The 26,878-nt window shown below is 55.0% G+C and overlaps 1 protein-coding gene across 3 annotated transcripts in view; it reads right to left on the bottom strand.

Annotated features, from left to right (window-relative positions):
- The window catches only part of ERG (ETS transcription factor ERG), a 102,199-nt gene that overhangs the window by 31,186 nt on the left and 44,135 nt on the right, over positions 1–26,878 (bottom strand). For all 3 annotated transcript variants that reach the window (XM_079155848.1, XM_079155849.1, XM_079155850.1), the window contains exons 2-3: positions 20,019–20,236; positions 1,385–1,536 (exon numbers count right to left, since the gene is read on the bottom strand). In XM_079155848.1, coding sequence (XP_079011974.1) covers positions 1,385–1,536; positions 20,019–20,236 — 370 coding nt within the window. The remainder of the gene's footprint in view (positions 1–1,384; positions 1,537–20,018; positions 20,237–26,878) is intronic.

Below are 26,878 nucleotides of genomic sequence, written 5' to 3'. Positions count from 1 at the left end.
GTAGTGCTGAGCCACACAGCAGCCAGGACCTTCCACACTGCCCCGCCACTTAAGAGTCACTGCATGCACTTAAGAGCCCCTACTGCATGCAGACACTGCGCCTGGCCCTGCAGGCAGGGCCTTTGCGAGGGTGACCTTCTGGGGAGGGAGGAAGGTAGTAAGAGAACTTTTACACTGAGTATGACATAATGGAAGATGAGAACGAATGAAAGACAGACAGACAGGACTGAGCACCACAGGGTGCAGTGGGGAGCACTCCAGACAGGGATGGTTGGGACGGGCTCCCCGAGAAGGTGATGTACGCTCAGAGTTTTGATGAGAGCAGAGGTGTGGAACACCTGGAATCCAGGGTTCCAAGCCGAGGTGACAGCCAGTCCAAGCCCAGTGGCAGATCTGCAGGGTGGCCAGATGGCTAGAATGAGTGACAGGAGGGGATTCAGACTCAGCCTCTCATTAGCTGTTTGTCCTTGGAAAAGTTAGTCAGCCTCTCTGTGCTTCATTTTCCTCAACAGGGAAATTACAAAGCAGGGAATCCTCATTCCTAAGACTGACATCACGTCCCCAAACTGTTTGCCATGCCACCTAACACAGAGAGAGCACTCCCAGCACTGACTTTGGTCGCTGAGTGTCCGGTTTTATGCAGTGTGGATCTGTGAGGGGCTTTCAGCCATTCTTTCTCCTACAGTTTTGCTAAATAAGTGCTGGGCATTTCCCTCAAATTCAAGAAAGCTCTTCCCTTGGGTCGAGTTTGAATCATGTCTGATTACTGCAGTCTGCATTTCGGGCCAGCGACAAGTGGAATTCTGGATTTTTAAGAGTGTCAGAGAGCAGGACGCAGCTGCCGGCTCTGCATTTTACTGGATGAGAAAGGTTTTTAAAACTCGCCCGCCACCTATTGAAATCCACACTTCATGAAAGGCGGGTATTGAACACAAGCCCCCTTGGGGAAGGGCAGCTCCCTGAGGGACGGTCGCCTTTCATGGACTCACGCGCGTGGCTGCACACGCGTGTGCCTGTGTGTGCGAGCCTGTGTGGAGTGCCTGCCGGACCTCCTCTCCATCCACGTGTGTGCACACTTACTTTAAAACAGTCGGAAGGCAAACAGTTCTCCCACGAGTCCCTGACTCCAGCACGCGTGTGCCTGGTGCGCCTGCGTGCTCGCCCCTAATGCACGCGTGCCTGGTGCGCATGCGCGCGTGCCTTCCTTGTCCTGCTCTGGGGGACCGTAAGCCCCAGGCCTGTGGGGATGAGCTCTGCTGCCTGCCTTCTCCGTCGCCGCCCAGACCAGGGAGGGTGACGGTCGCTGCAGGGCCCCGCGCAGTGACGCCCGCCACCTTCCAGGAGGGCGTGGGCACTCGCCACGGCGGAGCTGTGAGCCCCTCACCTGCTGGGACGATCACTCTGCGCTCGCTGGTGGTCATGTTGGGGGGCGGCATGTGCTTCTCCTCCACGAAGCTGCCGTAGCTCATGCCCACGCCGTCCGGGCTGCCCACCAGCTTCCCGCCCTTGGCCACGCTGCATTCATCTGGTGAGTTCCTGGAGGAGAAGAAGACAGGTTCTTCCATGATTAGGGCGACTGAAGGGCTGGGCCCACGGCCTTGTGATGCACGGGGAACCAGGGAAGGGCCAGGCCGGGAGCCTGGGGCGGAAGGAGCCCAGGGAAGGCCTGGGGGCAGGTGCGGTGCCCACGGGGTCTGAAGGCCGTGTCCCTCCCGCCAGACTCATGTTGAAGTGCTGATCCCCAATATGATGGAACTGGGGGAGGCTTGGGGTTAGATGGGCCATGGGGGTGGAGCCCCTTGATGGGTTAGTGCCCGCCCAGCAGAGGGAGAGGGCAGGGCTCCGACATCGCCTCCCTCTTTCTCCACCAGGTCATCTGCAACCCAAGGACCCTGAGGCACCTTGACCTTAGATTCAAGTCTCTGGAACGGGAGAACTAAAGCCCTGTTATTTTAGCCCCAGTCCCTGGTGTCTGGCCATGACAGCCTGTGCCAGACAAGACGGTGCCCACATCCGGAAGCAACACGGAGCACACTCATGGGAGGCAGAGCTGCCCCCCAGGTCCTGCTTCTCCAGCGGCTTCTGAAACTGTCAGGTTGGTTGTACCCCTGCGAGCTGACTGACTGGGAGCACAGCTGTACCCCTGGGAGCTGACTGACTGGGAGCACAGCTGTACCCCTGGGAGCTGACTGACTGGGAGCACAGCTGTACCCGTGAGAGCTGACTGACTGGGAGCACAGCTGTACCCCTGGGAGCTGACTGACTGGGAGCACAGCTGTACCCGTGAGAGCTGACTGACTGGGAGCACAGCTGTACCCGTGAGAGCTGACTGACTGGGAGCACAGCTGTACCCCTGGGAGCTGACTGACTGGGAGCACAGCTGTACCCCTGAGAGCTGACTGACTGGGAGCACAGCTGTACCCCTGAGAGCTGACTGACTGGGAGCACAGCTGTACCCCTGGGAGCTGACTGACTGGGAGCACAGCTGTACCCCTGAGAGCTGACTGACTGGGAGCACAGCTGTACCCCTGGGAGCTGACTGACTGGGAGCACAGCTGTACCCCGGGAGCTGACTGACTGGGAGCACAGCTGTACCCGTGAGAGCTGACTGACTGGGAGCACAGCTGTACCTTGAGATCTGACTGGGAGCACAGCTGTACCTGTGAGAACTGACTGACTGGGAGCACAGCTGTACCTGTGAGAACTGACTGACTGGGAGCACAGCTGTACCCCTGAGAGCAGGTTTACCTGTGAGATCCATCTGGGAGCCCCCGCAGGAGCAGAGAGCTGCCCCTTCCTCACCACGACAGTGAACAGGCTCAGCAGGTGTGCACAGCAGCACCGGCACACTGGCCACCCAGCAAGGGTCTTCCTCAATGATATTCCCCTAAAAACCTCAGGGTGAAGCCCTTGTGGTGGATTCCAGGTCTCCACGGCCCATCTCAGATTCTGGACCTCTGAAGACTTGCCATTCTGCAAGCTGAGCGCAGCAGGAAGGGCAAAGAGTGGGGAACTGAGGCCAGGGAGGCAGCCTGGACCCCGGCAGCCCAAGAGGACTTGGGCAAGGAGTGTGAGCAGCTGGGTGGACAGAGAGGAGTCAGCAAGCAGCCACAGGCCACCATTAGTAAGGCAGCCACTGCCATTTAGATGACGACAAACATGCCTTTGTAGAAAAAGAAAACTTTTTTTTTAATGAGATTTGAAAGCAACAGACATGGTACAGTCGATCTAATAGGGGAAAGCCCAAATAGGAAATGCAGGTTAACTGGAAAACCAAGAGGACCTTGATGCCTTTGCAGATGACTGACCCACAGCAGCAGGGTCCTTGAATTCGGGTTACGACTTCTAAGCTAGACTTCTGCAAATGCCTCTCCATCTCAACACGGTGCTTTTTTTTTTTTTTTTTTTATGTTCTTGGGGAATCTGTGAACCTTCACATACCTACCCAGTGTTTAAGGCCAAGGGCTTCTCTCCAATGAGCCCTCTGTCTCCTCATACCTTGTTGGCTGAGCTCTGCATTGAACTTGTAGAATTCTAGAACCACAAGCTTGGCATGGACCTGACCTTCAAGTCTGAGAGGTCAAGCCTGTCTGAGGCTGGAGGGTGCTCTGTGGGTGGGGCAGGACTGGAGGGGCATGCAGGTCATCGCACACCCAGAGGCCTTGGCAGGGTGTGATAGGAAGGGCCAATCAAGGACCCTGTGCCTGGGATGCATTTTTTGGTTTCTGGGAAGTGTGAACATAAGCTCATCCTCACTGGGGCCTGTGGAGGGAGCTCAGTGTGGACTGTAAGGAGAAAGCAGCAACCATCTAGCAAGGGTTGCTCAGGACAGAGGCCCTCCAGTGCCTGGGAATACACCACCCTGCTGGCTACAAGTTCGCAGCTGTGCTAACACAGAGGAAATTCAAAAATAATAACAGCCCGGGTTCCCATGGATGCTGTATGTTTCCGACACTGCCGGCACATGCATTATTTCCTCTTGGTGCTTATTTTTCCTGGCTTCAGACATTTATCTCTGCAAGACCCATCCTAATATCAAAATACAGAATATCTTCACTTGAGACTTTCCCTATTCCTTTGGAAAATTCCACCAGCTGAGTGGAGTGTGTGTGTTTTGATGTATTTGTCTCAAGGAGAGAAGTTACTATGAAGGAGAAGTTAGAGGGATTTGGTCATTCAGGACAGAGGTTCGAGGTGGTAGATGGTACCCAGGTCTTGGGAGTGACTGCAGCCACAGCCATGCAGTCCAGACTCAGTCCTCCCACATCCCTGTAGGCTCCTGACTGAGTGCAGGCTGTGTTCCAGGCACCTTCAGCTCTTCCTGCAAGGGAGCTGGCCATCTGGAAAGCTACAGGTCCAAGAGATGGACAGAATCATAAAAATAGAGAATGCCGTGGATCATGGGCCCTCAGAACAGCCCTTTATTCATTTTCTTTTCATTTTTAGTAGTTTAATTTCCATGTCTGAGGACAAAACCTCTGGGCATGGATCACAGAGCTTTCCTGCAGCAACAGATTAGGTCCCTACCTAACCTGGACAGGATGAGCTATTAAAAGGCATTGCCAGATCCGTCCAAAATAGGTGCGGATATTTAAAACAGGGGCAACGTTTACCAGAATTCCTTTGTTTTCATTTTACCATGACCAAATACGGTTCATCTCAGTAAGTTTTCCCATCCTGGCTTTCATGCCAGCAAACAGCAAAATGAGACCACCAGACCCTGATTTCAAACTTTGTATCTTTAGGGCAACGAAAAAAAAAGCCCCCTCCCCATGGTATTTAGCTTTAACTTTAGAAGAAGACAGAAAGGAGCCATCCTAAATGACTTTTTAATAATCATAAGAAAACCCTAACCCAAAGAGGGGCAGGGCTCACCTAGGCCACTGACATGTCAGATCTCAAGCTCAACAAAAACTGGTTAGCTCGCCCTCAGTTATTCTCATTTCCATGTTCTCTTGCTAACGCCCTTGGAAATGTTCACAGCAAAAGAGCAGCATTAACACATGTGGCCCTGCTTACCAGCCATCAGTCCCCACAACAGCCCTGTGTGTGCGCGGCACAAAGACCAGGAGCCGGGAGGAGGCAGAGGGAGATGTCCGCCTGACCTGACCTTGGTGCCCGTGTCCCCACCCATGCAGAGAACGGCTCACAAAATAAAGCTCAGACACTCCGCTTTGAAAGGCAGGATGGGTCTTAATGAAGGCACCAAGATCCCAGGCCCACCTTGCACAGGTTTAAAGTGTGCACTGCTGTCCTCATCCTGACACACCACCCCAACCCTGGGGACTGGTCACTCCCCAGCCTAGCTGCTGGCAACACAGCTAGGACATGGACCTGGGACATACATAATAACTCAGGGCACTTCCTGCAGAAGCAAAGAATTGCTCAGAGGCGCCCACTTCAGAGAGAGGTCCCTCTGTGGTTGAGAGAGCTGAAATGCCTTCATCTGGAAGTCTCGCTCTGACGACGCGAGCACTCCTACGCTCTGAAAGCTGCCCTTGCTCACTGCCCTGCAGCCACACCTTCACTGTGCCTGTCACCAGGGCGGAACTCCTGAATTCCCCAGAGCTTGTAATCCACCTGCACCAAGATGGCCCATACGGAGGCCCAGCAATCCGCAGCCCATGGCGAGAGGCTCAGGGGACTCGATGTGCTGCTGTCAACATGCACTAGCACAGAGCATCCCTCCAGACACCTTGCCCTTGGCATCTGCATGTCAAAGCAGTTCCCATGAAAATTCCGAGGTTCTGCATTACACTGTTGTCCAATGGATGATCATTTGGCAACCGTGAGATACATCTTATCATTTGGGGTATACATCTCCCAATTGCAAATAAGCACAGTTGGAGACACTTCTCTCAAAGACACTTTCCTTTAAGGATGTACAAAAAAACGCTGCATCTTAGCCATATTCTCAAATTCACGTTTCTAGGTCTGCATTCCGTTTCAAAACACTGGCCTGGATAATCCCATATAATGCATGGGGTAATAAGAGGGAACGGGAGCTGGGAAGACTGCCTCCCTTTGCTCACTCAAGGAGAAATTCCACCTTGGGTGGGGGATCAGTCCAAGAGGGGAAGACTGGCTCAGAAGGAAGAATTCGGAGAGGGAGTTAGACACGGCCAGGGTGCAGAGCAGTCGGCCACCTCGCTGCCCAAATACCTGACGACCGCTCCGGGCCACGCACCTAGAGGAGCTCAGACTCTGCAGCCATCTCACACTGTCCCATGGCATTTGAGCACAACTGAGATCACCCCAGGAAACAGAGAAATGGTGTAGAAAGACATGCGACCTTCAGGATAAAGCAGCGGAGTGCGGCGCTCCTCTTCTGATAAGCGGAGACGTCGCCCACTTAAATTGGCTGCTGAGCCTCCAACACATGATCACTCAGAGAGGCAGCTGGAGGACTAAGTCCTGATGATTTGAGATCATGAGCATCGACCTCTTAAAACACATTAGTATTTTGAATCCATGGTAAAAGAACATGGCGAAGAATATCAAGTAAACTCTCAATCTTGCTGAATTTAAATTGAGAAGGAGACGTGTCAGCAAGCCCAGTGGGTCCACATAGCGTTACAGAATCTGAGGTCTTTTTTTTTATTTTTTTGATACCTCGGTTCAATCCCCAGTACCAAAACAAACAAACAAACAAACAAACAACAACAAAAACTTGTTTGTCAGAATCTGAGGCCTGGGAGTAAGAAGCCCCAGGAAGCTCTGTGGACAGAGGTGTTGGGCATCTACAAACTGCTCTCTGTGGCAGGAGCTTGGCTTTCCTCTGCGACTCTGAAGCTCTGCTTGTGTGTGTGTGGTGGTTACTTTCCGGCTCATCCTCAAGCTCTCTGAAGTTTAAAGTGGATCATAAAAATGCATAAGAGAGAATGATGACATAAATGAGAGAATATAAATCATGGAGGGGCTGGGCCTGGGGCTCAGTGGCCGAGCGCTTGCCTAGCACCGCGAGGCCCTGGGTTCAATCCTTAGCACCACATAAAAATGAACACACGAAGTAAAGGCATGCTGTCCATCTACAACACAAACCATTTTTAAAAGTCATGGAATACAAGAGAAGAAAAGTCATCAAGAGACAGAAGCAGTCCCTGGAGTGAGGGGGACACTTATAGCTGCTGAAGGCGGGCCCAGTTTCTCTCTCAGCTTTCTGCCCACCATGCTTTCTACCAACAAGGGAGGAGAACCTGATCCCAAGGTTCAAGGTGTCAATAAGATGACACCGACGAGTCACTCAGCAGAAGCAAACTGAGACTTGAGAAAAGCTTCTCTCTCACAGGTCCTTGTCTGGAGAACTGGGGACACAGCACACTGCAGCCTTTGCAGCATCTTGTAAGAGTTCTGAGGACCATTTGTCAAAGGTGCTCTGCGCACACAGCTCTGCTGCTGCAGCTGCAGAAATCCAGACCACGTGCGTCGGCCAGTCTTCCATGCTGCCTGTCATTCAGTGCTGCTTCTGGAAATGACTGGCCAGCCAGAGACCAGAAGTAGAACAAATAAATGAATAACCTAAAAATCATTGAAAAAACCTTGAGAGGTGCAATTTTATATATTCCTTGAGTTTCTACAGTCCCCCAATTTTTAGATTCAAAATTGAAATCTGTTAACATTAAATAGGTCAAAATTTATGTTCCTGAGCCTCTGAAGCATTATTAGCAAACAAATCTTTACAGAACTCACTTGAGTCATCTAAGCATTGCTTTACTCAGGCTTGGAATGGCTCCAAACCCTTCCAGTATATTATGTGACAGTTAATACATGGGCAGAGCGTCTAAAAGGGGCCTGGCCCGTGGCAGGTGCTACGTGCCAGCTGTGGTTATTCAGTTCATCTGCACGACTCCTTGAGGTAAATATAGTCATCAGAAGGACACTCAAAGACAGACCACACACAAGGTGGTCCTCTTGGATTGTACTGTCTGATGTCATGGTAGCCAATTACTCTATGACGAAATCGCCCAAGGACATATTTCTCAGAATGTGTCCTGTCATTAAGCAACACACAGGTAGAGTAATGCAGCAGGAAATCTCACAGATGAAGCACAGAGAGGTTGGATAACTTGCCCAATGCCGCACAACTGGTGGCAGAAGAACTGGGGTTTGAACCTGGACAAGGTCCTGAGTCCAAGTTCTTGCCTACCACACAATATGAGCTCACTCAGCCAATCCCCTGAGGAATCCTTTCACAAACATGAGACAACTGAATGCACCCTCAGAAGACTCAGTCCAGTACTGTGAAAAGAATATCCTCAGAGTGGCCCTGCGGACAGTCATGGAGGAGTGTTGCCAACGTGAACTCAGTGTGGTCAGCGACATGGGGCAGGCAGAGCTTCCTAGCAAACTGTGAAGATGGCCATGTTTATTTAAACATACAGACGGATTTTGATGTTTGGTTAAAAAATCAGTCATCTCAATTTGCAGTTAAATGTCACATGTTCCTCCCCAAAACTTTATGGAGTTTTGGTTCATGTTCTGCATCGATGATGGATGACTTTTCCCAGAGTGGAAGGAAATTGGACTAGAAGGTCCCCTGCCAAGAGAGCGGAGCCGGGATGAATCTGACTCAGATCACAGGCCCAAGAAGGAGGATCAAGGACCAGGACGGAGGCCAGCAGGCTGGCAGAGCACAGCCTCTGCTGTTTAAGAAAAGGTGGGCACGGCCGAGACGGAAGCCTCATGTGGCGCTCACCACGCAGAGCCCCTCGGAGAGTGGTAATGTGTCCTTAAAAACACGCTTTGAATTGTAAAATGAGGCTTTTGGCCTTTTGAAAAACAAAATGAACTTGGCATCTGGCATTAGTGTTCTCACCTCAGCGTCTCCCCACAGTGGGGCAGAGTCTGTCATGGAGGGAGCCGTGGAAATGGCATCGCATGCCCATTCCTTGGTGTGCCGGGAGCCTCGGCCCAAGCTGCGTCTCCACCGGTCCTGTGACGGTGAGTGGGCCTCGTTATTACAGGATGGCCCCGCGTCCAGCCCAGAGCTCTGCAGCAGCTACACGGATTCTGTGATCCACCCTCTCAGAACAGTCAGCAGAGGCAGTGGGCCTTGGGAACAGTCCTGGGCAGGTCAGGATGGACTCCGGGGACCAACACCTCCTCTTCTTTGCGTGGGCAGAGGCTGGGCTGCCAGCTCTCAGGACTCTGCCTGTTCTTCCAGGCCCTGGCTCTCCACCCTGTGACACCCTCTGGCATCGGGAGTCTCCTCCATCACGTGCTGCTGGAGCCCAGGGCTCCCCCAGGGACAGACCCAGGCTGGCCAGGTCCCACCTGAGCCCCTCCATGGCCCATGGCACTCTGGGATACATCAAGACTGTCCAGAAATCCCCAGGCTGCTCCGCTCATTCTGTACCCAGCAAGCTTGCCGCAGCATCTCTGCAGCAGCTGCCGCCCACCTGCTAGAGGATCACCAGGGCCCTGTTCCTACGGGGCTGTGTTCGAGTGTCACTTCGAAGCCATACACCAGCTCTGGGGACCACATTGCACTTCACCCCTGCCACTCTCCCCGTCTGGACCTTGACCTCTGCTGTCCCTGTGTTCTCAGAGCGGAGCCTGTGCCCTGGACGCCCTGCCTGACATGCTCACCCGTCAGGCTCACCTCCAGGAGCACCACGCCTCTGAGTGCTTTTGCCCAGCAGTGTCTGAGGGGGTGAGTGAACGAACAGCTGTGACCCAATCTCCACAGACACTGACCTCCTCACGTGTGACCCACGCAGCAGGAAGCCCCTCATCCGGGATTCAGGAAGTCACTGTTGATCTTGGTTGAGTGTAGACGAGTCCCCTCCTGAGGTCACCTTCTTTATTCATGGGAAGGACTGAGTGACACCTTGAGGCTGCTGTGAGGACATCCCTGGGGGGCGAGCGTGCTTTGCAAACTGTGAAGCACCGTGCAAGCTAGCACTGCAGTGCACTGCGTGTGTGTGTGTGTGTGTGTATGCGCGTGTGCGCACATGCATGCGTGTGTGTGCGTGCCTGTGTGTTCTGCTGGCGCCTGGCTCCTACCACACCTCAGAGCACGTAGGTAAGCCAGGTGACGCTTACCATCATGCCATCACCAGCTCATGACTGCTGGAGGAAGGCCACTGTGCTCCTGAATGCTCTCCATGGTCTCTTGGGTCATTTGATGACAGGAAAGTATCTGTGGAGCTGTGTGGGGTCAGGTAAAGGCGTCTTTGGCAGCTCCACCCTAAGAGGCCAGGGTCCCTTCCTGGAGAGGACCGCAGGAAGCTGGCTGGAGACGGGCACCCCGGGCCTGGCTCAGTCTCGCATCCTGAGCCCCCCTGCCCAGGTGGTTCCCTTCATCAGGACCCTCAAGGCCGGGCTCAGAGCGTGGGTGGAAGTCAGTTACCACGAAAGGTATTTTTAGGATGCCAGACAAGGAGGGGATTGTCTGCAGAGCTCGGGGTAATTTGTGGGTCTGTTTTATTTCTGAATCAGAGGCAGTGGAAAAGCTGCTTCAGACCCCAAGGCCCGCGCGGAGGGTGGGGCCGGGCAGTGATTCATGCAGACCGAACCCGAGATGTCCGTCTTCACAGCTGCGTGCTGTTTCTACCCTCTCTGGACCCTCCCACAGCTGGGGTTTCTGCCTCTCCCCGCAGTCCTGCTCCTTCCCCCTTCTCTGAAGTCGAAGACAAAATTAATTAAAAGCTCGCCACCAACAGTTGGGTCTTTGTCTCTGAGTGGGGCTTGAGGTCTCCCTGAGAGGGTTTCATTCTTTAGTGTTTATTTTCTCTGTGCAGCTGGAAATGGAAATCAGCAGCCACGCTGCACTCAGATCTCCAGACCTGGGGGAAAGGCGCACGGGGGGCTCATCATCTGGAAACCACGTCCTGTAAGAAGGTCTCTGTGAGCAGTCACGCCCTGAAGATCAGGCATGGCATCCTTTCCTGTCCCGCGAGCTCCTTTAGTTCTGTTGGACACGTTTTCACTTCGCAGAGAGGAAAGGAAGAACCAGCGGGCCGGGCGGGTGCTGCCGTCTCCATCTTGGCGCTGTGTGAATCCTGGCTACCAGAAGCAATTCCACCTTCAACAAAGAAGACCCCGCAGCAGTCCCCTCCACCCTGACGGCACTCGCCGACCAGCTGCCTTCACCAACCCGCGTGTGCCCCTGGTCCACAGAACGCGCCGTGCACAGAGAGAACGCTGGAGAAGGCTCCGAGACCAGAGAGGGTGACGAGTGGGTGCCGAGGAAGGGCCTCCTCCAGACGGGGCGGCAGCAGCCCTCCAGATCCGGGGACCTTCCCTTTCTCAAGCCAGGTCCCTCTTCTGCCGGGGACGGACCTCTGCACGAACCGGAGGCCCATACCAGGAGGCTGAGCTACTACTGACCAACTGACCCAGATGAGGGTCGCCTCCAGAGTCCACCCTGAAGGCACGAGGAGGAGCCTGCAGGGCGGCCGGGTCACAAGGGTGGAGCCCTCGTGAGGGGATCGGTGCCCTGCAAAGGAGGACTCTCGTGTCCCTCCTGTCACATGAGGATGCAGCCAGAAGCCACCCTGTGTGAAGCAGGCGGTGAGTCCTCACCAGACGCCAATCTGCCGGTGCCCAGTGGTGGGCTCACAGCCCCCAGGACCCAGGAGATACATCCTGTGGCTTCTCAGCCACCAGTGTGGGTGCTTCTGTGACAGCGGCCTGCCTCCCCTAAGGCACACGCGACTGTGGTCACTGGTGTGAAAGTCGCCAACACCACTGCTCCCGCCCACAGCTCGGAGGGTGGCCCGGCCTAATTAGGAGGCACCTTTTATGGGGATCCAAGCCAGAGCCCTGCGGCAGAAAGGAGCTAAAGCAGTTAGAGCTGCGAGTTCCACTGGCCTAAAATAACACATAAAGCTCCACAGAAAAAGCCAGAAAGCAGACGCTGCCCAGCCCCAGCGGGCAAAGCACGTGGCCCTGGGACCAGCCCCCGCCGGCCTGAGAGGCAGAGCCCTGCAGCCAGGATGGCCCTCCAGTGCAGCAGGTGATGGAGCCACACAGGGACAGGTGGCGTGTCAGTGGGCACCGCCCAGAACACGGTCTTTTAATTCTAATCCCAGCCCAACGCACATGACAGGAGGCCGCGGAAGTCCGGCTGCAGGTCTCCTCCCACCCTTAGTATCTGTAAAACGTGGTTCTGTCTGGAGACACCTTGCGAAGTCACCGCAAGGGTGGGCAGTGGAGAGGTGACCTTGGTGTCCAAGGGCAGCAGCCCGCAATGGGCACTTTGAAGCCTGTGACATGATAAATAAACCATGAATGATAAAACTCATGATCAGAATGCAGGTGATGCCTCTCAGAAGGTGAGAGGGAGGGGGAGAGAAGGAGGGGAGGGAGGGAAGCTCATGGCGTGTTCACCGCCTGGGGGAAGCCCTGCCGTCCCCAGCAGCACAGAAAAGATGCCCAGTCACACAAGGAAGTTTGAGGCAGTGCAGGCCTGGGGACCACGGCTCATGGCAGGGGCCCTGAGCAAGTTAGAAAAGCCCCTGGAAACTCTGTGGTCTCTGAAAACAGGCCTGACCCCAACACCACCATTAACAGATTTAAGGAGGCAGGCGTGACTTCAGGGAACGTGGTGGAAAGGCTGGCTGACTGCAGCGCCCCTCCAGGCATCTCTCCTGCCCCGTGGAGCCAATCACCCCTTGGTCCCCGTGGTGGCCAGGCCTGTGCTGGCCCCATCTCAGGGCCTCAGGGAATCCACGTGCCGGGACGGACCCCGGGCTTCTCCCAGCCCTCACCACAGCAGCAGCGCCAAGCCAGATGCAGAGTCAGCACCAGCCAGAAGGGTCCGTGCTTCCAGGGCTCCCGGCCCCCGGCCCTGGCACTGGGGCAGGTGATGGTCTCGGAAGGGGCAGCCACCCAGTGTACCGCCAGATGTCAGCAGCCCCCGTCTCCGTCCCCTGGGTGCCAGTAGTGTCTCCAAGATACTCAAAAATGTCTGTGGACATCCCCCAGTGCCACCTGGGGCACGATGCCTCTCTGAGACCCACCAGCTGGGCGGGGAGGCGGGAGGCCTCACCTCACCTGGAGTTGGCAGGCACCAGGTCTGGGCTGCTGCTGGGGGCCTCAGGTCTCCACCTCCTGGTCCATCTGCAGCGTGTCCGGGGCCCACTCACACTGCCAGCCCGTCCTCGCCTCCTGTCTGCCTCAGACCCTCCGTCCAACCCGACAGCAAAGCACCTCGGCTCTCTGATGACGCAAACTGCACGCAGACAGGTCGCCCTTCCAGCTGTGCTCACCACCGCTCCCGTGCAGACCCACGCCCAGGGCCTGGGCTTGACAAAGCCAGGACGCCTGCTGCATGTGCGTGACCTTACGTCCCTCCTTGGCTTGAAGCGCCCCTCCCCCGCGCCTCCTCCCCACAGAACAGTTTCCAGGCTTGCTCAGAGGGAAAGGCAAAGTCCCTCGTGGCCCCGTGTCTCTGCAAACTCATGTCCTATGATCACTAAAGGTCACCATGCTGACCTCTTTGTCCTCAAACACCTCAGGATGGCCACAGGGCCTTTGCACTGAGTATTTCCATAGCCTGGAATATCCTTCTCTTGCTCAGTCACAAGGCTTCTCCCTCAGACATCAGGACTCAGCCTGATTGTCACTTTCTCGGGGTGGCCCCATTACAGCTGCCTGCCTCAGTTTCCTCCTTAGCATTTAGTCAGACCTGCTGTGTATTTTAATAAGCTTTGACTGGCCTTCGTCCCCCTAGTGAACTCAGCACGTCAGGGTTTTTCATGCATCTTACGGTTACATCCCTGGAACAGTGGCCGTACAGATCGGTGCCTAATAGATGGTTTGTTGATGAATGAATGACTGCGTAATCCGGTGTCTGAGGCCAAGCGGACCCAGCAGTAACCCCTTCCTATGGTCCTCGTCACGTTGCAGATGGCGTGCTATGAAGATCGTATCCCAAGCACCATGTCACCTGCCCCCAGGCTGGAGTTAGGCGGGTCACACGGACTCTCCAGCCTCAAGGCATGGGGAATGGCGCCCAGGCAACGTCGTCCCTCGCTGCACCGCTGGGCAGGGCGCCCCGTGCAGAGGGCCGGGTGCTCCTCACTCAGGCAGATTCGTGTCCTGGAATGGACCTCCGCCTGCCCCGGCAGGCGGCCGGCCCCACCGCAGGGCAGCCTCCCTGTTCTTCCTCCTGGATCCCGTAGTGGAGCAGAGCTTCTTGGACTCGGGGCCGCTGCAGGGCTTCCTAAAGCAGGGCCTTCCGGGCCCCACCCAGTCTCCTCTGATGCAGCAGGTCTGGGGCTGGGGCCACGAGTCTGCACCAGGAACGAGCCCCCGGTGCCGGTCCCGGAGCCCCACCTTGGGAACCACCGCAAGGGAGTCCTCACCCAACGGTCCAGGACTGAGTGGCTCTGGCGGTCTGTGGACCGGGCTGGGCGTGGGACCCCCGGCATGGAGCCCGGGTTCAAGTCCCAGGTGCTGGGAGCCTGGGGTGGGCGTCAGGGACTCCTGTCACCATGGAAAGGTGACGTCCCAAGACGGGCCGGCCAGGCCAGGGGTGCCCGGGGGAGGGCGGCCTGCTCTGCAGTCCCGCCTGCCGTTGCGGGAAGCTCCAGTGTGCAGCTGGACGCGGGCGGCCTCCTGGCTTATCTGGCCAGTCCACGTGGCTCCGCCCCGGGAGGCTCGCCGCGTGTCGAGGCAGCAGCAGGGCCTCACTAGGGCCAAGCGGGCCCTGGCACCCGGCGGAAGACAGCGGTTCCGAGCACGCTGCACAGGCCCACTTCCCGGTGCGTGAACGCACCTGGAGCAGGGAAAGGGACAGACGGGCTACCTAGAAGCTGCGAGGCCGTGTCCCGTGTCCGCACGACGAGCCATTAGACCCCTGCCTGCAGGAATCCCGTGCCCTCCTGCAGCGGCCAGGCCAGATCCACGTGGCTGCCCTGCCGGCTCACAGGGCAGCGGTCCCGTCTCTCCAGCGTTCCTTCGGCTATTTTTATAGAAACACTATTATAACGGCGATGGATCTCCTTCTGCCACTTGTGTTTCATCTCAGGAGCTCGAAAGCACGTTGGGGCTGAGCTTCGCACCATTCCGCCCCTTGGCTGGAAGCAGAGTCCCTCCTTCCTCCCCAAGCACGCGGCCCTTTCCCCTGCAGGGAGCGCAGGGAGGGGGACAGATGGGGCTGTGCCCAGGGACCCTAAGCAAAAGTAGGGGTCCTGCTCTGGCAGACGGGAGCTACAGAGAGCGCGCTTCTCCCACGGAGGCCTTCACAAAGAGCAGTGACCACATGCAGGTCACTACCCACATGTCCCAGCAACATCCGGCAGTGACGACCCGATGCCCTTGTGCTTGGCTCCCAGAGGCACTGCTGCAGGAAAGCTCTCTGCACAGCAGCTCAGAGCAGGGCACTGAGAAGCTGCTGGAAGGACCAGGGGACAGGCCAGCCTCTCGGCACACCTGAAGGCGCAGAAGGTGGCGGGGCAGCAGCGGCGCCCTGGTGGTGTTGCCCTCCCAGAGGGGGAGCCGTGCCGCACCACGCACCCCTGCAGGGTGCCCCTCTGCATCCGAGAGGCACCTCTGCGACCTTGCCTCAGCCCCGGCACCTCAGACCTAACCTGCATACAGAGCACACAGTGGGTCCACAGGCCTGTGGATCTGATCTGGGTGAGTCCTTTCTCTGCCACTTAGGTCACTTCTGACCCTCCAGGCAGAACGATGCAGATACCTCTCAATGCTCTGTGAGTCTCAGAGCCCAGAGGGTCCCTGGTGAGCCATCGATCTGATCCCGATGCACCCCCACCACATCCTGTCCAGCCAGGTTGAGTGTCTCCAATGTAAGGGAACTGGCCACCTCAGGAAGGGTACTTTGGACATCTGAAAAGAGAATGGTCCCACCACTGACCAGCATAGAGACCGGGACAGAATCAGGCATGGTGGTTGGTCTCTTGTGTCAACATGATTATGCTACAGCACAGTGACTTAAGCAAATGTGAATCTAGGTATGAAGGTACATGGTAAAGGTGTTAACTTCCACTGTCAGCTGGGGTAACTAGAAAAAATTACCTTGAATAGTGTGGGTGGGTCTCATCTAATCAGTTGAAGGGCTGTAGAGAAAACCTGAGGTTTCCCAGAAAAGAAATTCTGCCTCAAGACTTATGTAGAAATCTTGCTGAAGCCTCCAGCCTGCTCCAGCTTTCAGACTTGCCAGCTCCTGCAACTGCATGAGCCAATTCCTTAAAATAAAGCTCTTAAAATATTCAAATGTCCCATAGGTTCCGTTTCTTTGGAGGACCCAATAGACATGCCAGGTCAGACTCCACACCCCACAAGTCTAGAGGATCCAGAGCTCTGGAAAGTCAGTTGTGAGTACTGGGTCTGCCTCTTGTGCAAAGAGGACCAATACCCGCCCGCTCTGCATCCCCAGAATGTTCCCGGGTGGGGGACGCTGCCACTGGGTGACTGGCCGACCTTGGCATCGTCACTAGAGCTGGGAGCATGTTGGAGCTGAGGGTCACAGGGTGCGAGGCCCTGAGCAGACCCTCTCAGCCTCCCTCCTCTCATCTGCTGCCACTTTCCAATGAGGAGGCCCGAGGACCTCCAGGGTAGAGGACACTCTCTCCATGGAGGCCCGGCCAGGCTGACCCCGTGGCTCACAGAGCCCCCAGCTGCCCAGCCAGGTCACCAGCCTCTTCAAAGCCGAGCTGGGCCTCCGAATCTGCCTTGGAGTACCCTCCACGCTGCAGCCCCAGGGCCCTGAGCAGAAAGCCGCGGCTGCCTGCAGGGAAGCTGGCCCTGAACCCGACTGCCCTTCCTGGGACGAGACCTCAGCCCGGCACCCGCCCTGTCTCCCTCCTGAGCAAAGGTCCATCTGGAGCATCGCCCGTCGAGGGTGAGGAGCTGTGAGCCACCCGGGGGTGTTTCTTGGCCAGGGTCAAGGTGCCCTGTACCAAGGCCCTGGGTACCACCACGAGCGAGGCAGGTCACCCAGGCCTGAGCAGGATGGAGAGTGGACCTCAGCTAGTGGCCCTGGGACGCACGGTGACGCTTCGGAGCACCGGACTGGCACTTCCGTGCACACAGTTGCTGGCTTTACGCTACTTCTTCAATCCAGGAGTGGCACAGAGAACAAGAGAGACCCGTGTCTGCAGCACTGGCCTCGCCTGCCTGGCCCTGGTCCTCTCGGAGGCTGGCCCTGTGCAGACCGGCCTTCCTCCACCTGGGCCCAGGCACCGCCACCGCCAGGGGAAGCCCCGCCCAGGTTCTCCTCTGCCCTCCGTTCCCACCGCTCTGCCACACACGCACACGGGCACACTACCCACGGTGGACGGCAGCCTCCGAGGAAGAAAAGCCGGGACTCTTGGTGTCCCCACCGTGAGCATGTGGGGGCAGGACGTAGGACTCAAAGGGACCCCTCTTCCCACCTGAGCCCACCACTCCTCTCCCACACAGCATTTCCGCTCCCTGTAGAGCTCGACTGCACTGAATTCTTCGAAGTCTCAGACTTTATACGGTTAATGATCAAAAAACACTGATACACAGACTTTAGCACAGAGATGTCTTCCCACCGTTACTGAACGACTCCCATGACCCTGGAATCCTGGACCCCAGGCCGGCCCTTCTACCAAGTCCCTTTCGAAATGCTGGGACTCATCCCTCCTGGAGACCCAAGACAAGCTGCCTTAATCCCACCTGCAGGACCCGTCACGTGGCACCTGTCACTGACGTCCTTCCCACCTGCAGGACCCGTCACGTGGCACCCGTCACTGATGTCTTTCCCACCTGCAGGACCCATCACGTGGCACCTGTCACTGACGTCCTTCCCACCTGCAGGACCCTTCACGTGGCATCTGTCACTGACGTCCTTCTCACCTACAGTACCCGTCAAGTGGCACCTGTCACCAACGTCCTTCCCACCTGCAGGACCTGTCACGTGGCACCTGTCACTGATATCCTTCCCACCTCAGGACCCATCACGTGGCACCCGTCACTGACGTCCTTCCCACCTGCAGGACCCTTCACGTGGCACCTGTCACTGGTGTCCTTCCCACCTCAGGACCCATCACGAGGCACCTGTCACTGACGTCCTTCCCACCTGGAGGACCCATCACGTGCCATCTGTCACTGACGTCCTTCCCACCTACAGTACCCGTCAAGTGGCACCTGTCACCAACGTCCTTCCCACCTGCAGGACCTGTCACGTGGCACCTGTCACTGGCATCCTTCCCACCTCAGGACCCATCACGAGGCACCTGTCACTGACGTCCTTCCCACCTGCAGAACCCATCACGTGGCACCTGTCACTGACGTCCTTCCCACCTGCAGGACCCATCACGTGGCACCTGTCACTGACGTCCTTCCCACCTCAGGACCTGTCACATGGCATCCATCACTGAAGTCCTTCCCACCTGCAGGACCCATCACGTGGCACCTGTCACTGGCGTCCTTCCCACCTCAGGACCCATCACGAGGCACCTGTCACTGACGTCCTTCCCACCTCAGGACCCATCACGAGGCACCTGTCACTGACGTCCTTCCCACCTGCAGGACCCATCACGTGGCACTTGTCACTGACGTCCTTCCCACCTCAGGACCTGTCACATGGCATCCATCACTGAAGTCCTTCCCACCTGCAGGACCCATCACGTGGCACCTGTCACTGGCGTCCTTCCCACCTCAGGACCCATCACGTGGCACCTGTCACTGACATCCTTCCCACCTCAGGACCCATCACGTGGCACTTGTCACTGACGTCCTTCCCACCTCAGGCCCATCATGTGGCACCTGTCACTGACGTCCTTCCCACCTGCAGGACCCTTCACGTGGCACCTATCACTGACGTCCTTCCCACCTGCAGGACCCATCACGTGGCACCTGTCACTGACGTCCTTCCCACCTGCAGGACCTCCACGTGGCACCTGTCACTGACGTCCTTCTCACCTGCAGGAAGCGCGAAGCACACAGCAAGATGTCTGGGAGCCCGGGGGCGTCAGCATCTCTCTGCATGGCACCTTCGGCCCTGGGCTGACCTTCCCTGTGGGGCACTGAGTGGCCGTCGCCTGACCCTGCACTAGCAGCTGACACCGAGGTCCCCAGGGCTCATGAAGCCTGGCACTGACACATTCCACACTGCAACCAGCACACACGTAACCAAGAGGGCCCGTTACAGCCGCAGAGCGGCAGAGGTTCTGGGGGGCAGTCAGACACTCCTGCTTCCAGCCTGGACTCTGACTCCCTTTAAGTGGTGCTTCTGGGTTAGCCAAAAATGCCTGGTCATCAGTGTCCCCAGCCACCAGCTGGGGACAAGCACTCCTCGTGGGGCTGCTCAGAGGCTGCTGGACCTCTGGGTGTAAAGGGCTTTCACGTATCGAAGCCCTGGACAGTGGGAACCGTTCTCGTGACACCGTGTGGAAGTGTAGACCAGGTGACGGATGAAGGGACCTGTCCTTCTTTGCCTTGAGATTCTACATTCTTTTGCCTGGATAGATCTGGGAAAGCACATTATAATGAAAGTTAACTGGACTTTTCAAAACGACATCCAATGAAATGCTTTTGAGGTGCTGGGTGCAGGTGTGCACAAGATAACACAATCTCAGTGGAGGTGACACAATGTCTAAGACAAACCCGGGAAGCAATCACAGGAGCGAGGCACCATGCGCTACAATGAGAACAAAGGGCCTGCCTCGGAGGGGTGAGGGAGGCTGGGGAGGCTCCGGCTGCGGGCAGACTCCTTGGCCGCCAGGCTGGCTACTAGCTGACACTCACCCTCCATCCAGTCAAGGACGGCCTTGCTTTCCAAGCAATAAACCCTGGGAGATGAATCCTGCCCCGTGTGGGCCAGGCCCCTACAGAGGCTCCCGCCTGGGAAGGAGAACTGAGCGCCACACCTTCAGAGAGAGTCCTGGATAAACACGGCTGGTTCACAGCCTCTACCACCAGCACGGACCACTGCAGAACGCATTCTCCATGCTGCCCGCGTTACCCTTCGGTGCCTCCCTGTCTGAAGCAGTCTTTGCAGAAGCAGGACTAACTTCCACCTTGCTCTCTCTAGGGTGGGGAACAGGAGGTCGGGAGGACGAGGCCAGTTGACGCCTTACCTGGAGCCGTTCACCTGGCTGGGGTTGCATTCCATCTTAATGGTGACCCGGGCCGGGGGTTGAGACAGCCAGTCCTGCTGAGGGACACGCGGGCTCATCTTGGATGTCTGTCCATAGTCGCTGGAGGAGGACGCGGTCATCTCTGTCTTCGGCAGGTGTGGCGTTCCGTAGGCACACTCAAATAACGACTGGTCCTCGCTCACAACGGACAAAGCTTCCTGGAGGCCCAGAGAGAGACAGAGTCAGGACACTGCCAAGGATGGTCACCTCTCGACAAGCTACTGGCTTCATTTCGACGGGGACCACGTTTCAGGTGGTTTCTAGGGTATCCACTTCTACCTTTCAGAAGAAAAGGCACCTGGGTATGTTCCTGCCAGACTCAGAGTTGGCAGTGCCGGCCTGGAGCCCCGGGAGGCAGGTCCCCAGCACCCCGGGCTCGACTGCTGCGGAGCAGATAGGACCACTTTAATCTCAACCCAAGGAAGTTGAATTTCAAAGGTCTTCGAAGACATTCAAGTGTGTGTGTCATTATTTGACAAATGCAATCTATAATTCAAGCCGACAGGGTACAGAATGGGCGTGAAGATTAAAAAAGAAACGAATGGGAGACACCTAAGCATCTGGCGAAATCACCACGTTTCCAAGAGATTTTGAGGAAGAAGTCCTTAGAAGAGTGAGGGGAGACGGGAGACCGGAGGACAGCCAGACAGATACGGATATTTCCACTCTACGTTATTAGCTGAAATAGAACTCCAAGTGGCGCTTCTATGATGGCAAACATCTGGATGATAAATGAACCAAAAAAAAGAAAAAAGAAGAAAAAGCTGTGAACTATCCAGATGCCTCCAAATACCAGGACGTTAAATATCTGGATCAGTGAAGAGCTCTTTTCTTCCCCCCTCTGTACTTTCTATTAATATCTTTGCTCTTCTGCATGATTTGAGGAGAAGAAATAGAAATTTGTCATGGTTGGATCATTTTTCTGTGGTTTTAAGTCAAACAAGTGGTTAGCCTATGGCTATGTTTATATTCTCCAGCCAAATCAGCAAAGGCAAACTCGATTTGGAATTTCAACTACTTGGATGATCTATTGCCCGGCAGCTACGCAGCGCCACCGTGAGACAACCCAGTCGGGGCTTCTGTGACACACACACCAACTCTCACGTGAGGGCTCTTTTTACTTCCGTCCTCCGGCATCCTCAGTCTGCTGTGCACCCCGGGACGCCAACGCTAGCTGGCCGTGTGTTTTTAACGGAGCTGTGGAGGCAGCCGGGACTGGGAGACCTTCTCACCTCCCACGATCCAGAAGGCCCAGACCTGGTCTTAAGCAAGCTGGCCCCGTCAAGCAGGAGCAGTGCCATCGTGTCCCCTGCCTGTCCCGCAGCCCCGCGACGCCTTCTCCTGCTCGTGGGCTTGGGAGGTGTGTTTAAATCTGCGCTTCCTCCTTCCTCTTTGATTTGACCTTTAAATAACTAAGGATGCTGGCCAGCAGCAGCGCCCCCCAGCAGCCTTCCTGAGATGGAGGCCTGCCATTTAAAAGCGCCCCTCCTGCCCCGCCCTGGGTGTCCTGCCACGCTGTCCTCCACCACCCGGGCACCCAGCTTTCCTCCAGCTTCCCAGGGGCACACGCGTCCATGCCTGACCCACAGCATACTGAGTCAGCCGTAGGGAGAGCCAGCAGGACAGAGCACTAGGGTCGGCTCTCAGGGCAGTGCCAGGGTCTGTGCGAAGACACTCCACCCTGACCCCACCGGATCCCCTACAATCCCAGCCTGTGGCCCCCTGAGAAAGAGGGAAGTCCAAACGGGAATACAGGCTCCACCAAGTTGGGCTGTGCCGGCCAGAGTGAGGGCCAGGCAGGAGAGGAGCAGGGCAGAGTAGTCACACCACATGCCACACACAAGCAGGACGGGCACAGGGACGGACGGGCACAGGGACAGACGGCCAGGTGGTGGAGTGGCAAAGGGCCACCTCGGTGCTGTGGGAGTGGATGATGCGGCCCTCTGTCCTGGTCACAGGGAGAGAATCTGTGCCAGGACGCCACGTGCACAGGCATGGGCTTAAAAGTCAAGTCTGCACAACAGACTCAGTGGTCCTGCTGACCAGTCGAGGCAAAAATTAGAATTTCTCCTCCCTTCCCATATCTGTGCCGAGCAGAAGGCTCCGCAAACTCACAACGGAAAACAAGGCGGGGCCGCCCTCTCCTCCCCGCCACCAACCCAAGCAAGGCTCGCTCACGGGGAAGCAGCTACGTAATGTTAGCTTTGGATCTGGGCTGGCAAGAGGCATGAATGTGTGTGTGATTTACACCAGCAGTTGGCAAACACAGGTCACATATATGGATCAGGCGGAATTTTAAATTACGAATTAAAAATAAAGGTCTTCAACAACAACAAGAGAAGCAATAACTTTGAAATAGTAGCACATCCCCAAGATAAAGAGATTCTTCTGAACAAAGCCACTGGCCAAATATTGTAGCACAGTACTGGGTCGGGGGCGATCAAAACATTCACAGTAAGCCTGAGTGCGTGCTTGTGGAAAGGAGCTGTTCTCACATCTGGCAAAGGACCAGGTCAGCTCCCTGCTAAAGAAAGAAATCAAAGTGAATTGAGATCGATGTGGGGTGGGGGGAACCGCACTGAGGTTAGTGATAAAAAGGCAAAACCCCTTCTTTACATCTTAAAATTCTTCTAAAAGTTGACACTGCATAAAAATGAGGAAGGTGTTATAATTCCGAATTGTAAAAGCCACCACGCCATTGCTTTGGCTCACGAAAGGGGAAAGATTCTACCTTGGAGGAGACTTCAGGATGAACATTTCAAAAAGGGTAGGATCCACATTCCGAACAGAAAAATGAAATCAGAAAGCGCAGCCCCGAAATGGTTCTGAGTTAACAGAGGCTGCCCAGCACCCAGAACTGACTTCAGCCTGAGAAAAGGAAAGCAATGCACAAATTCACACGCTCACACCAATGCGGCTGTTTTACGGGGAGGCCAAAAGAAGACAAAGGGGTAGTTTGAAAGCCCTTTTCAACAAAATGGTCACTGGAGTTAACTGCTGGAAAGCCAAGCTGCAGAGCCACAGGGCTCCTCCGCCTGACTTAGGAGGTGGAGGTTTTATCACCCCTGTGTTAAGTCTGAATCACCAAATCCCAGTGGATTCTCCTGCCGCCAGCTCGGCTTCAAAGGGGAGAGGCTCCAGCCCAGTGGGATTAAAATCAGGAGGGGGTCCGGAGCCTGGTGGTAACCAGGAACAGGTGAGCTCTGCACTGGGCCTCAGAGACTCCCTGCCTCTGGGACACAGGCCTGCTTCCTACCTCTGCCACCTCGCCTACCTGCCCAAGCCTGCCCACCTGCCCTGCCTGCATCTGCAGACCCCTAGTCAACAGGAAAGTTTCTTCTTTCAGAACCTGCAGCCAGCCAAGGGCTTGGGAACTGCAAAAACAGCCAAAACCTGACAGAAATGTGGCATAATAACTTAATAAGCCGACTCTGCGTTACTATAAAAAGACCTGAACTTGAGCCTGCTGAGTGTCAGGGTGTGGGGTGTTTTTCTGCAGCTCCAGGAAAGTTGGGGGAGTCTGATGTGGCAAGTGGCTGCCTCCCAAGCCCATTTTTTATGAACTTATGAGAAACACATAAATTCTAGGCAAATCGACCCCAAACTGAAGGCACCGCTGTGTTTGTACTCCAGCGTTGATTACTTCATTTGAGCACTGAAAACATCAATAACACATGAGCACCATTCCTCTGGGGCTTGGTCATGGGACAACAGCCCATCCACAGTTCCTGCAGGGCGGGAGGACTCAACTGGATTATATTTCATACCGTGAGACTAGAGTGAGTGTCTGCTTTCAAGTCTGCATCCAGAATATTTAGATTTTAAAAAACAAAAAACAAAGCAGAAAACTCAAGTGGAACACACTCTCTAAGCAGACTGGCATTTCTAGCAAGAGTTCAGAGATCCTGATGCCTTTCTGCAACAGATCAATGTTTTGTTAGGTTCTTAGGTTTCAAGTAAAAGTTATAAAATCAGGGTTTTGGCCCCAATTTGTTTCTCACTTGTGATCCCCAAGGTCCATTAAAATACTACATTGTTAATACAGAGAATCCATCATGCTTAAATTTGCCTGATAATCTGGGAGTGGCCAAGTATGGAACTGAGAAAAATCTTAACAAATGACCAGCTGTCCCCACCACCAGGCAAGTGAGGAGCACTGAGGGAGACGGTCTGGACACGCTTCTCAAAAGTTAGCAAGATGGCCAGATGGACCTCAGAGAACTAGATTCCCATGAGCCTTCCGTTCCCTTAATCTCACGTGCCTTAATTATTTAGTAGTACATAGAAAAAAAATGTGTGGAACAAGCATTTTAAGATCACAGTTGTGCTTTAAAATACTGATCTGACAGAGGCCCTTGCTATTCCAACCTGGTGTGGAGACGTGGCCTCAGGAAACCAGTGCCATCTTACACCAGTGGCCTCTTCTCTCCAGGCTCTCTGCCGTTACAGTCCACTGTAAAACTGCCCCTAAAGTTCCCTCACACATGACCAAGCTGACTTGGGCACATGGCTTCACTCCTCACACGGTGACCAATAACACATTGTCCTGAAACCCCTTCCATGACCAGCTGCCTCGCCACCTAATAAGCCGGGTTACCTCGTGAAACAGTCCGTGTGGCTCACACCACACGGGCGAGAGACCTGTATGCACTTTAGAGTCAGTGGCAGCACCTGGAGGGCTGGCCGCACCTGTCAGTCAAGGGCAGCACCCATGTGACTAGCGGCCTTTCTTCCCTGAGGGCAAGCAAGTGGTCTTTTTTCTCACCCCTGGCATCTTCAGCTGTAAGGGACATCTTCTTTTAATTCTCATGATAGTTAGAAGGTCCACTGTCAGAAGGACGGCAGGGCCGGAAACGGAGGCACCGCTGCAGGGGACGCGGTGGAAGTGGCCCTGTCTGGGTGGAGTCACCCCTCCCCAGGGCTGAGACCAGCCACTGCCTGGTGTAATGAGGAGCAGGGAGGAGGGTCAGGGATCGCCCCGCACAGCCTTCAATGCCCTGCCTTGCCACAGAAGGTCTGCTCTCACAGGTAAGAGATGGAACCACCTAGAGAGAGAGCAGCTGGTGGAGAGGAGGTGGAGGAAGAGCGAGGGGACGAGGCGCAGGATCCCAGGACCTAGGACGGAATAAAGGATCGGGGCCGTGAGTGGAGAGCGGGGCATCTCCTGGACATGAGTCAGGAGCCTCTGGTCTTCCCTGAGTCTCAGGTCCCGCGGCTGCGTAATTACTTCCTAGGTAATGGTTCAGACCAGAAAATCTGCTCTTTTCTTTGGTTAATCCAATTATTCAGACCCAAAGAGAGAACTATGTACGGAATTCACAGCAGGTGGATGCCTGCCCTCTCTTCACAAATAATATTCAGGAAAACAGGGCAGGTAGGACACCATCTGGAACATGCCAGAGCCCATGCCACTCTGGAGACCTTCAACGGATGTCTGTGGACCTAACAGGACTGGAAAACTATTCATTAGCTGTCTCAAGACATCGTCTATAGTTTCTCTTCGAGGCAAAGCCTAGAAGATGCTTCTGGGAAGACTGATTCCTAATCACATTTGGAGACGGAAAGAGCAAAACAAACCAAAGCAGAAGCCCTTCTGCCCATGAGCCCAGAGAAAGGCACAGCCCCACGGGAATTCCTAGCCTCGGCCTTCAAGCTTTTCCAATTCCAAGAGGGCAACGCGAAGCTTGGTCTGCCCAGCGCGCACTGTGGTTACGACACGTGCCCACAGCCCATCAGTGTGAGTTCAAGACGCCTCTTCTAGTTGGGCACAATCGGTTTTGTTCCTGCTAGACATTTTTTTTCTTTTCTTGTTTCTTCAGAGGAGGAAACATTAACATCAGATATTAAACACAGCATCTAGCTTTGTGTTCACGTTTTTCTAATTTAACACATTGCTATTTTAGTCTTTCAAAAATATAAAAAATCTTGGATTAACCTCAAAGAAAAAATGTATGTAGGCAAACGAAGTCCATCTAAAGAGCGTATTTGTCCAATGTGGTTTCGCTTCAGTATCGAACAAATTTACAACTTGCAATTCCAGCCCAGTGCTGGGGACGAGATGCAGGACATGTGTGCACATGCATTCGCACACGTGTGTGCACACATGCATACTACATGCATGTATATTAACACTTAGGTATGCACACATACACTGCATGCATATATATTAACAAATACAGGTAATGATAAGGAGATACAGCCTTCCGATCTTCATTAATGCATCACTTCCACACGTTCCTTACCTTCAAGACAATCTGTCCCCTCCAAGACAGATGTTGCCTTAATAATGCAGAAAACCTGAATTCTCGCTTTTCACCTTTGCTTACTCCTTTCTTGTCCTGCAAGGCTTGATCTCCTGCCTCTGCCTTAGCTCAGGAGCCTGAGCTTGCTTTTCTCTAATGGGCTCTGAGCAGGCCAAGCTGGTTCCTTGCTCACAACTACTTCTCCCCTGACCGTACCTTTATTGAAACAACCATCTGCAGGTCCTGCTTCTCTGTCTTTCTAAACCAAAATAGTTTACTGACATCACACACCCTCTGATGTTCATATTAATCAAAGGACTAAGTCAGGAAATAATACTGAGTCCTGTCATAATTCTGTGAGTGAAGTCCAAAATTTTCCATCATCCGAAGTGTTAAGTGAGGTGAGCCGGTTGCAGAGTCTGGAGGCCGCCTGCAGTGGGCACTACGTCATGCTACCCCGGAGCACAGCAGTGTGGGCTTCACTTTCGATCCACGCAAGCCTAAGCCAGGAACTGTAGTGAGAAAAGAACAAGCCCTGGTAGAAAACAAACTTTTCCA

This window comes from Sciurus vulgaris (assembly GCF_902686455.1).
Source record: "Sciurus vulgaris genome assembly, chromosome: 10".
Taxonomy (NCBI): Eukaryota; Metazoa; Chordata; class Mammalia; order Rodentia; family Sciuridae; genus Sciurus; species Sciurus vulgaris.
Note: the sequence above shows the minus strand (reverse complement) of the source record. Positions and strands in the feature narration are given on the sequence as shown.